The sequence below is a fragment of the Rhinoraja longicauda genome, chromosome 11 (genome assembly GCF_053455715.1).
Source record: "Rhinoraja longicauda isolate Sanriku21f chromosome 11, sRhiLon1.1, whole genome shotgun sequence".
NCBI classification, from domain to species: Eukaryota; Metazoa; Chordata; class Chondrichthyes; order Rajiformes; family Arhynchobatidae; genus Rhinoraja; species Rhinoraja longicauda.
Genome location: NC_135963.1, coordinates 34,000,965 through 34,013,134, shown reverse-complemented (window position 1 = coordinate 34,013,134; position 12,170 = coordinate 34,000,965). Strand labels below are relative to the sequence as shown.

Genomic DNA, 12,170 nt, shown 5'->3' with positions numbered 1-12,170 from the left:
TATAAACAGCTACAAAATATGCACTCAAATGACTCATTAATATAGTTTATTTATAACCTAATTAATGCAAAGCATCTAAAATTCAACACTAAGAATTGCTAGAAAGTATTGTTTCAGAATAAATTATATTTTGAATAATTTGATCGCAAATTCAATTTCAAAACCCACACAAATTACAATTATGCAAAAAGGTAGTAATTCCAACTCTAAAAACAAGATTAGAAGTTTACAAAATTCTATACAATATTAAATGGATTGGAATGTATCTGTTAGATGATGAATCAAGCAACAGCTATAATTTTGTTTTGCTAAAACATTGAGCAAATTTAGCAGTTGACAAAAAATATAATTATCATGAGATTATTTTCCCACAAGTAATGTTTCAAAATTTCTACAGCTGACATATTTGATACAAGAGTTTTAAACTTCCAAGTAGCAAAACAGCTGATTATTGCTAGATTTCACTGCCAATCAAGGTCATTTTTTAACAGCACTTTCAAATTCATCTGATCAACTTCATCAATGGAACATTTTCCAACTCAGTTGATGAATTTCACAACCACCTGCAAGGTACAAATCATTCTAATCCAACGTTGGTGAAATTCACCATCATGAGTAAAGCAACCTAATAATAGGAAGGCAAGACATCAGAAATGTATATTTCAGATATGAATAACACGTCAAATAGGCTTACTGCTTTGAGAAAAGAGAGTTTGTGGAAATGTTGAAGAAATATGGAAGGGGCGTGAAAGAGGAGGGAGAATGGAGAGAGGAGAATGCTATTAACTTTGAATAGTAAAATCTGTCCTACTGCATTCATTTTTATACAAATTCACAAAAAAAGACAATCTAAGCAAAATAAAATTCGACGAATTTCAAAGAATATCTGCTTAACAAAATATGTGTATAGACTTAAATGATAATGTAATCAGCAGCATTCAAAACAAACAGAGCATAACAAAACATCTTATTCAAATAATTACCATTCAAGGTTTTCAATCTGCACTGAAATTTGTCAAGTGAAACCCTAGACTTTGAGACCTACAGAAACAGAAGTAATCAAGAAAATACTCACGAAATAAACAAACTTTCTCACCAGAACCCCCAAATTTTATTCGCATTAATCTATTAAAAAAGAGAAATCCTATTCTCAAAGGCACACGTTTATGTAGGAATGCGGCTTCTCAGATATTCCAGCACTGACGTTGTTCCTCTGGCTAAAATAGCTGGCCTTAGATTACGAAATTTATTCCCTTCAAGTAAGAGAGATCTACAAAACATAAGGTGGCACATTTGTTGACTGCTAAAGATAGTCAGTTATATGTCATGTGTTTATTGTTCAACATAGTAAATCACAATCCCTGGGAAGATGGAAAAGTATACAAGGAAATCCAAATGTAAGCTTAGCTGAAAATATGCACAAGAAGAGAACATGGAACTATAATTTAAGATTTACTCAACAGCTGTGTGAGACATAGTAGCTGAGCAATCTCAATCATTCCTTATTTCACATTCTGGTGCAGAATTGTTTGAATCACTACTGCCAACTGAAGGAAAGTCAAAGGCACACAATACCATGGTTATGGTCCATCAACATTTGATCTTTAAATGATTATTGACTGAAGTTGCTGAGTACATTAATAGCATATTCATAATTCAAACAATCTCAGTGACAGTATGTTTTTAAACTAATCATTCATGTTTTACTTTAGCTAAATAAACTGTTGAAGATGTATGTGTATACAAATAATATCCATAATTTCATTTCTAAATTACAAAACATGTCCTTTTATATGTAAATCTATATAATTAACCATTTTAGACAGAGGAGGTTGCAGATGTTAGAATTGAGCAAAATCAATACCATACCTTTAAAAGATGAGGAGGAATTTCTTTAGTCAGAGGGTGGAGGCCAAGTCATTGGGTATATTTAAGGAGCAGATTGACGGATTCTTGATTAGTCAGGATGTTAGGGGTTATGGGGAGGAGGCAGAAGAATGGGGTTGAGAGGGAAAGATAGATCATCCATGATTGAATGGTGGGGTAGACTTGATGAGCCGAATGGTCTAATTCTGCTCCTATAATAATCTGCTGGAGGAACTCAGCAGGTCAGGCAACATCAGTGGAGGGAAATGGAGAATCAATGTTTCATGTCAAGATCCTTCCTCTGGATTGAAAACAAAGGGAAGATAGCCAATCTAAAGAGGAGGGGCAAGAGCTGGCACTCTGTATGTGCATCCGTTGAGGTGGGATGGACTGGTGGATTCATGTGGGGGAGAGGAGGGGGGTACAACAGAGGGTGGGACTTGATTGGTGGAGGTAACCAGGACTGAGGAAGATGGAATCTGATGGGAAAGGAAGACGGACAATGGAACCAAAGATGCAAGGTGTGAAGAAAAGTAATAATTACAAGTATTCACCTTAGGTTTATGCAATTTCCCAGCTCTGGTGGTACATGCATTAGGTCATTGTTCTGCATATCCAGTGTAGATAGTCTGGTAAGTTGCATCAACTGGACAGAATCAATTGCTCCAACCTGATTGTTACTAAGAAGAATAGTTTCCAGGGCTGGAATATGGTATAAGACATCAGGGAATTCTTTAAATCTGAGGGCAGCAAATGAAGTGTGGTTAATAAGACATCTAAAAAAAATCTAGCAAGTTATTGATAAATGCAAATTATTATCCAATTATCCATCATTGACACAAAAATAAATGGGTCATTATAATTGAGTAGAAATGGGCCTCTGTAATTAATCCACAATATTTTTTCCTAGGCCATTCTATGAATATCCGCTCATGACTTAAGCTTCGTGTGTGGAATTTATAAATGTTTTTAATAAAAGGTTCAATGAAAGAACCCATGAACGCAAAGCTAGAACACTCAAATAATTCCTTCAGTGATCACTAAATACATCCATTGATACAGTATTTTTCCATGTTTCTGTTTACCACCTACTCCAAATGGTTAAGTAGGTAGCAAAATAATATCTTATAATAATGTTGGTATCTGCATCCTGTTAACATTGCTTGATGGATGTGGAATAATAATAAAAAAGAAAATGAAGCAGAAGCAGACGAAGAAAGCCGACACAAATTTCACTTATAAGGCGTAACATAGAAAATAGGTGCAGGAGTAGGCCATTCGGCCCTTCGAGCCTGCACCGCCATTCAATATGATCATGGCTGATCATCCAACTCAGTATCTCGTACCTGCCTTCTCTCCATACCCCCTGATCTCTTTAGCCACAAGGGCCACATCTAACTCCCTCTTAAATATAGCCAATGAACGGGCCTCAACTACCTTCTGTGGCAGAGAATTCCACAGATTCACCACTCTGTGTGAAAAAAAACTTTCTCATCTCGGTCCTAAAAGATTTCCCCCTTATCCTTAAACTGTGACCCCTTGTTCTGGACTTACCCAACATCAGGAACAATCTTCCTGCATCTAGCCTGTCCAACCCCTTAAGAATTTTGTAAGTTTCTATAAGATCCCCCCTCAATCTTCTAAATTCCAGCGAGTACAAGCCGAGTCTATCCAGTCTTTCTTCATATGAAAGTCCTGCCATCCCAGGAATCAATCTGGTGAACCTTCCCTGTACTCCCTCTATGGCAAGAATGTCTTTCCTCAGATTAGGAGACCAAAACTGTACGCAATACTCCAGGTGTGGTCTCACCAATGCCCTGTACAACTGCAGTAGAACCTCCCTGCTCCTATACTCAAATCCCCTTGCTATGAATGCCAACAGACCATTCGCTTTCTTCCCTGCCTGCTGCACCTGCATGCCTACTTTCAATGACTGGTGCATCACGACACCCAGGTCTCGCTGCATCTCCCCTTCTCCTAATCGGCCACCATTCAGATAATAGTCTGCTTTCCTGTTCTTGCCACCAAAGTGGATAACCTCACATTTATCCACATTATTCTACATCTGCCATGCATTTGCCCACTCACCTAACCTATCCAAGTCACGTTGCAGCCTCCTAGCATCCTCCTCACAGCTAACACTGCCCCCCAGCTTCGTGTCATCTGCAAACTTGGAGATTTTGCATTCAATTACCTCGTCCAAATCATTAATATATATTGTAAATAGCTGGGGTCCCAGCACTGAGCCTTGCAGTACCCCACTAGTCACTGCCTGCCATTCTGAAAAGGACCCGTTTATTCCTACTCTTTGCTTCCTGTCTGCCAGCCAGTTCTCTATCCACATCAATACTGAACCCACAATACCGTATGCTTTAAGTTTGCATACTAATCTCTTATGTGGGATCTTGTCGAAAGCCTTCTGGAAGTCCAGATATAACACATCCACTGGTTATCCCTTATCCACTCTACTAGTTACATCCTCGAAAAATTCTATAAGATTCGTCAGACATGATTTACCTTTCATAAATCCATGCTGACTTTGTCCAATGATTTCACCACTTTCCAAATGTGCTGCTATCCCATCCTTAATAACTGACTCTAGCATTTTCCCCACTACCGATGTTAGACTAACTGGTCTGTAATTCCCTGTTTTCTCTCTCCCTCCCTTTTTGAAAAGTGGGGTTACATTAGCATAGGTAACATAGCCTGAACTCATGAAATTCAACATAATTTGTCCACATAATGTGGATGAAATTGCCATTTTTGTCAAAAGTGTTCATCTTTAAATGTTAATCTACTCCACTTTCTACACACTTGGACTATCTGTTCTGTATTCATTCATTCACACACCATGCCATGAAATTTACCTCAATAAATTTCCTGTCATTGTGTTTCTTCCTTTCAAATCCACCATTAAAACGATATTTTGACTAAGCTTTTGGTCATGAGCAATACAGCTTGGAAACAAGCTCCGCCCCATGCAGAGCTAGTTGCCCAACCAACCAAGTCCCACTGGCCTGCATCCAGCCCACATCCTATCATGCTCTTGTTTACCTGTCTTTGAATTTTTTTTATTGTACCTGCTCTACCACTTCCTCTGGCAACTCATTCCACAAACCCATCACCCTCTGTGTGAAAATGTTGCTCCTCAGGTTTCGATAATTTTTTCTCCTCTCACCTTAAACCTATGCTCTCTAGTTCTAAACTCCCCTACCCTGGGAAAAAGACTGTGGTGATTCCCATTATCTATACCTCTCACTATTACATATGCAGTGCCCTCCATAATGTAAATAAATCATTTACTTATTTGTCTCTGTACTCCACAATTTGAAATTTGTAATAGGAAAAAAATCACATGTAGTTAAAGTGCACATTGTCAGATTTTAATAAAGGCCATTTTTATACATTTTGGTTTCACCATGTAGAAATTACAGCTGTGTTTATACATAGTCCCCCCATTTCAGGGCACCATAATGTTTGGGACACAGCAATGTCATGTAAATGTAAGTAGTCATGTTTAGTATTTTGTTGCATATCCTTTGCTTGCAATGACTGCTTGAAGTCTGCGATTCATGGACATCACCAGTTGCTGGGTGTCTTCTCTGGTGATGCTCTGCCAGGCCTGTATTGCAGCCATCATTAGCTTATGCTTGTTTTTTGGGCTAGTCCCCTTCAGGTTTCTCTTCAGCATATAAAAGGCATGCTCAATTGGGTTAAGTTCGGGTGATTGACTTAGCCACTCAAGAATTGACCATTTTCTAGCTTTGAAAAACTCCTTTGTTGCTTTAGCAACATTGGAATCATTGCTTTGCTGGAGAATGAACCGCCGGCAAATGAGGTTTGAGGCATTTGTTTGAACTTGAGCAGATAGGATGTGTCTATATACTTCAGAATTCATTATGCTACTACCATCAACAGTTGTATCATCAATGAAGATGTGAGCCAGTACCTTCAGCAGCCATACATGCACAGGCCATAACCCCCACCACCGTGTTTCACAGATGAGGTGGTGCGCTTTGGATCTTGGGCAGTTCCTTCTCTCCTCCATACTTTGCTCTTGCCATCACTCGGATATAAGTTAATCTTCGTCTCATCTGTCCACAAGACCTTGTTCCAGAACTGTGGTTGCTGTTTTAAGTACTTCTTGGCAAACTGTAACCTGGCCATCCTATTTTTGCGGCTAACCAGTGGTTTGCATCTTGCAGTGTAGCCTCTGTATTTTTGTTCATGAAGTCTTCTGCGGACAATGGTCATTGACAAATCCACACCTGACTCCTGAAGAGTGTTTCTGATCTGTCGGACAGGTGTTTGGGTTTTTTTCTTTATTATAGAGAGAATTCTTCTGTCATCAGCTGTGGAGGTCTTCCTTGGCCTGCCAGTCCCTTTGCGATTAGTAAGCTCACCAGCTCTTTCTTCTTAATGATGTTCCAAACAGTTGATTTTCGTAAGCCTGAGGTTTAGCTGATGTCTCTAACAGATTTATTCTTGTTTCTCAGTCTCATAATGGTTTCTTTGACTTTCATTGGCACAACTTTGGTCCCCATGTTGATAAACTGCAATAAAAGTTTCCAAAGCTGATGGAAAGACTGGAGGAAAGGCTAGGTGCTGAGAGCTCTCTTATACCTGCATTGAGGTAATTAAACACACCTGAGCAATTACAAACGCCTGTGAAGCCATGTGTCCCAAACATTATGGTGCCTTGAAATGGGGGACCATGTAAAAACACAGCTGTAATTTCTACATGCTGAAACCAAAATGTATAAAAATACTCTTTAATAAAATCTGACAATGTGCACTTTAACCACATGTGATTTTTTTTAATTACAAATCTCAAATTGTGGAATACAGAGGCAAATAAATAAATGATGGGTCTTTGTCCCAAACATTGTGGAGGGCACTGTACCTCTGCTATTCCTTAGCCTCATATGCCCAGGGAAAAAAGTCCATCCAGTCTTTCCTTATAATTCAATACAAGTACTTTGTGTCCTTTCTGAACCAGCATCTGCAATTCCTGGTTTCTACAGTTTGACTGCACCACTGCAAAATCTCATCAGTCTGAAGAAGGGTCCTGACCCGAAACGTCACTCATCGATGTTCTCCAGGGATGCTGCCTGAACTACTGCTTTACGCCAGTACTGTGTGTCCTCTTGTAACACCCTTGCTCTTCCACCGTCAAGCCAATTTTATATTGGCTGGCTTGTCATGGTTCCCATGTGATCTAACCTTCCATATTAGTCTACTTTGCGGTACCTAGTCAAATTCATATAAATAACGTCTACTGCACTGTCCTCCACAACCTTCTTGGTCACTTCTTCAAAACCAATCAAATTTATGAGAAAATAATTTCCATGCACTAAGCCATATCAACTACCCCTAATCAGTCCATGCTATTCAAATACTAGTTGAACTTGTCTCTGAAGATCAGACCTGCTTCAATAACTTATCCACCACTGATGTTAGGCTCACTGCTCTGTAGTTCCCAGGCTTTTCCTTGCAGCCTTTCTTAAATTGAGGCATAACAATAGCCAGCCTCAGTCTTCCAGTACCTCACCCTAGGCTGCTAATAATACAAATAACTCTGCCAGGGGGTCCTGCAATTTCTTCACTAGCTTCCCACAATGACCTTGGATAAACTTGATCAGTTTGTGGGGTTTTATTCATGTCCGGCAACAGACCAACAAAATTCCCACACTGCAGCTTTACAGGCCTATTGATGTAAAACATACAAATGTACAATAATAAATATAATAAATTAATAATCTGTTATATTAGGTAACCAGACCATAATATGCAAAACCTAAGTCCATAATGCACCCAAAACAAAATCCACAGTTGCTGAGGTAGTGACAATAGTCAATAGACAATAGTAGGCAGGAGTAGGCCATTCAGCCCTTCGAGCCAGCACCACCATTCAATGCGATCATGGCTGATCACTCTCAATCAGTACCCCGTTCCTGCCTTCTCCCCATACCCCCTCACTCCGCTATCCTTAAGAGCTCTATCCAGCTCTCTCTTGAAAGCATCCAACAAACTGGCCTCCACTGCCTTCTGAGGCAGAGAATTCCACACCTTCACCACTCTCTGACTGAAAAAGTTCTTCCTCATCTCCGTTCTAAATGGCCTACTCCTTATTCTTAAACTGTGGCCCCTTGTTCTGGACTCCCCCAACATTGGGAACATGTTTCCTGCCTCTACTGTGTCCAATCCCCTAATTATCTTTAATGTTTCAATAAGATCCCCCCTCATCCTTCTAAATTCCAGTGTATACAAGCCTAATTGCTCCAGCCTTTCAACATACGACAGTCCCACCATTCCGGGAATTAACCTAGTGAACCTACGCTGCACGCCCTCAATAGCAAGAATATCCTTCCTCAAATTTGGAGACCAAAACTGCACACAGTACTCCAGGTGCGGTCTCACCAGGGCCCGGTACAACTGTAGGACCTCTTTGCTCCTATACTCAACTCCTCTTGTTATGAAGGCCAACATTCCATTGGCTTTCTTCACTGCCTGCTGTACCTGCATGCTTCCTTTCAGTGACTGATGCACTAGGACACCCAGATCTCGTTGAACATCCCCTCTTCCTAACTTGACACCATTCAGATAATAATCTGCCTTTCTATTCTTACTTCTAAAGTGAATAACCTCACACTTATCTACATTAAACTGCATCTGCCATGTATCCGCCCACTTACACAACCTGTCCAAGTCACCCTGCAGCCTTATTGCATCTTCCTCACAATTCACACTACCCCCCAGCTTAGTATCATCTGCAAATTTGCTAATGGTACTTTTAATCCCTTCATATGTCATTAATGTATATAGTGGTTAGTGTTATGCAGTGTTCAAGATCCTTATGGTAGCTGGAAGAAGCTGATTTTGAAGCATGGTTTTCAGGTTTCTGTATGTTATTCCTGATGGTGGGAGTGAGATGAGAGCATGGCCATGTGAGTCTTTGATGATCTTGGCTGCCTTTTTGAGGCATTGCCTCTGGTAGATCTCTTTTATGGTGGGGGGATCTGGGCCCATGATGGATCGGGCAACATTTACCACTTCATTCCTGGGCGTTCAAGTTACCGAACCAGACTGATGTGACCAGTCAGCTGAAGAAATTCGATAATTTCGTATTCAGAGGGATACCGAATCACGCCGATCTTCTAAGGAAGTAGAGGAGTTGATGGGCTTTCTCCATGATTGCACCAATGTGCTGGGTCCAGGACAGATCTTCAGACATATGCACGCCCAAAAACTTGAAGTTGTTGACAATCTGCAGCACCTTCCTGTCGATGAACATAGAACAGAGAACGGTACAGCCCAGGAGCAATGTTAGTGCCCAACATGATGCCTAGCTCAACTGACTCTCTCCACTGCCATCCCGTCAATGAAGACAGATTCACGGATCTTCGGCTTTCCACTTTTGAAGTCAACAATCAGCTGATTGGTCTTTCTCACATTAAGAGCAAAATTATTGTTCTGGTCGCATTTAAACAGATTATCAATCTACCTCCTGTACTCTGATTCATCATTACTCGTTATTGATCCAGCAAAGGTGATTTTGTTGGCGAATCTATAGATGGTGTTGAAGCCGTGTCTGGCCCCGCCATCATGGATATAGAGCACACAGCCTCCTATTTTGACAATTATGGAGGAGGAAGTGTTATTTGCTGGTCAGGCTGATTGTGGTCTGCCAATGGGAAGTCAAGAATCCAATTGCAAAGGGACGAGCAGAGACCCAGTTCTCAGAGTTGGATGAGAGGGGATGATGGTGTTAAACGCCGAGCTGTAGTTGATGAACAACATCACGATGTACATGTTCTTATTGTCCAAATGGTCCAATGCAGAGTGGAGAGCCAGCGAGATCACATCCCATGTTGATCTGTTGTGATGGTAGGTGATCCGTAGTGGATCCGTATCCTTGCTAAGGCTGGGAGTTGATACGTATCATAACCAATCAAAGCACCATCACCATGGACATTAGAGCAGTCGGTCAGTAATCATTGATCAGTAATCATTGATCTTTTTGGCACTGATATTACAGAGGTCCTTTTAAACCAGGCGGGGACTTTGGAACTTAGTGGTAAGAGGTTGAAGATATCAGCAAAAAGTCCAGCCAGTTGGTCTGCAAGGGTTTTAAGAACATGGCCAGATACACCAACATATTTGGACTTCTTATATGAACATGCATCGCCAGACTTGAATGTCTGACATCTGGTCTTCGGTAGATTGTGGACCTCCAAGTTCATCAAAGGCTTCTGATTAGGGAACACTTGGATAGACTTGGTGGGCACACACTCCTCCACACATTTCCTTGAGGTCTATAACAATTAGCATGTTATGCGGTTTTAGACTTCCAACACCTCTACTTCTGCAAAGTGAACTCTCTTCAAGATGTCATTATTAACTTCTCAGAGTTCCCGAGCATCCATGTCAAATAATCATAGCACAGGAACAGATCCTTTGACCAATCATGTATGTCACAAACATAATGCTAAGATAAGTTAATTTCATCTGCCTGCCTGCTCGTCTGCCAAATGGTGTGTTACCTCCCTGGTGCCAGGGTCCAGGATGTCTCCGAGCGGTTGCAGAACATTCTCAAGAGGGAGGGTGAGCAACCATAAGTCGCCGTGCACATTGGAACAAATGACATAAGTAGGAAAAAGGATGTGAATATAGGGAGTTAGGCAGAAGATTGAAAAGCAGGACCCCGAGGATAGTAATCTCTGGGGTACTCCCGGTGCCATATGCTAGTGAAGATAGGAATAGGAAAATAGGAGAGATTAACACGTGGTTCAGGAATTGGTGCAGGGGGCAGGGATTCAGATTTTTATACAATTGGGATCTCCTCTGTGGCAGAGGTGACCTGTACAAGAGGAACGGAGTGGATCTGAACTGGAGAGGCCCTAATATCCTTACAGGGAGATTCACTAACTATTTGGGAGGGTGTAAACTAGAAAGGCAGCAGGGTGGGAATCAGGGTAGCAGATCAAAAATTGGTAGGAGTGATGGGAAGGTTAAGACCAGTAAATCTCAAAAGGAAAGAAAGGCAGCGAGAGGTGACGGAAGGAAAATAAACTGTAGATGTTGGTTTGAATCAAAGGTAGACACACAATGCTGGAATAACTCAGCGAGTCAGGCAGCAACTCGGGAGAGAAGGAATGGGTGACGTTTCGGGTCGAGACCCTTCTTCAGACTGATGTCAGGGGAGGGGGAGGGACAAAGATGGCCTTCGAGAGGTGAAGGAATATGGTGATGCTAATGGGTTGAAGTGTGTTTATTTCAATTCAAGTAGCATTGTGGAAAAAACATTAGGGTCTGGATCAGTGCTTGATGTTGTGACCATTGCAGAATCATGGTTGGGAGAGGGCATCTCAATGCTCCGATGTTTTAGAAGTGATTGTGAGGGAGGCAGAAGAGTTGGAGAAATAGATTTACTAATCAAGGACGCTATCACGGCGGCACTCCGAGGGCATACTGGAGGGTTCTCCCAGAGGAGATATGGGTAGAACTTAGAAATATGAAAGGTGCCAGCGGACTAAAGGGATAGTGCTATAGGCCCCCAAATGCAAGCGGGAGAAAGAGGAACAGATATATATACACACATTAACAATAGATGCCAAAGTAACAGGGTTGTTTTCGTGGGAGACTTTAACTTCCCCAATATTGACTAGAACTTGCTCAAACAGGCTTAGGCAGGGCAGAATTTGTGAAGTGTATCGAAGAGGAATTCTTAGAAACAGTAGGTGGAAAGTCCAACCTGAGAAGAGAACATACTGAACCTTGTGTTAGGAAATGAGCCAGGCCAGGTGACTGGTCTTACAGTGGAAGAGCGTTTTGGGGATAGCAATCACAACCCCACAGCTTTAAGAAGGTTTTGAATAGGGAGAAGGTTGGACTTTGCGGAAAGGTATAAAATTGGTGCAAGGCAAACTACGTTATTAGGCAGGAACTCAAGAGGGTTCACTTGGGACAGTTATTATTGGGCAAGTCTTTATCTGACTTGTGACAGTGGTTTAAAGGCCAATTGATCAAGTTCAGAACCGGCATGTTCCGGTAAAGAGAAGGATCAGGATGACAAAGTAAGAAAACCTTGGATGACCAAAGAGGTTGTAACTTTGGTCAAAATGGAATACATGCAAGGTTTAAGAGGATAGGATCAGAAGGGGCCTTTGAGGAATATAAAGACAAGAGGAATGAACTCAAGTGGGCGAATAGAATAGCCAAAAAGAGACACAAAATGGTTTGGCGGGAGGGAATTTGTGCTTGGAGCCTGTGGATATAGGTGAGCTACTAAACAAGTACTTTGC

General features: G+C 41.2%; 1 protein-coding gene across 1 annotated transcript in view; it reads right to left on the bottom strand.

Moving 5' to 3' along the window:
* Positions 1–169: 169 nt before the first annotated feature.
* lrrc40 (leucine rich repeat containing 40) overlaps positions 170–12,170 on the bottom strand; it is a 51,829-nt gene continuing 39,828 nt past the window's right edge. The window contains exons 14-15 of the mRNA XM_078407984.1: positions 2,421–2,606; positions 170–1,270 (exon numbers count right to left, since the gene is read on the bottom strand). Coding sequence (XP_078264110.1) covers positions 1,165–1,270; positions 2,421–2,606 — 292 coding nt within the window. The 3' untranslated portion in view covers positions 170–1,164. The remainder of the gene's footprint in view (positions 1,271–2,420; positions 2,607–12,170) is intronic.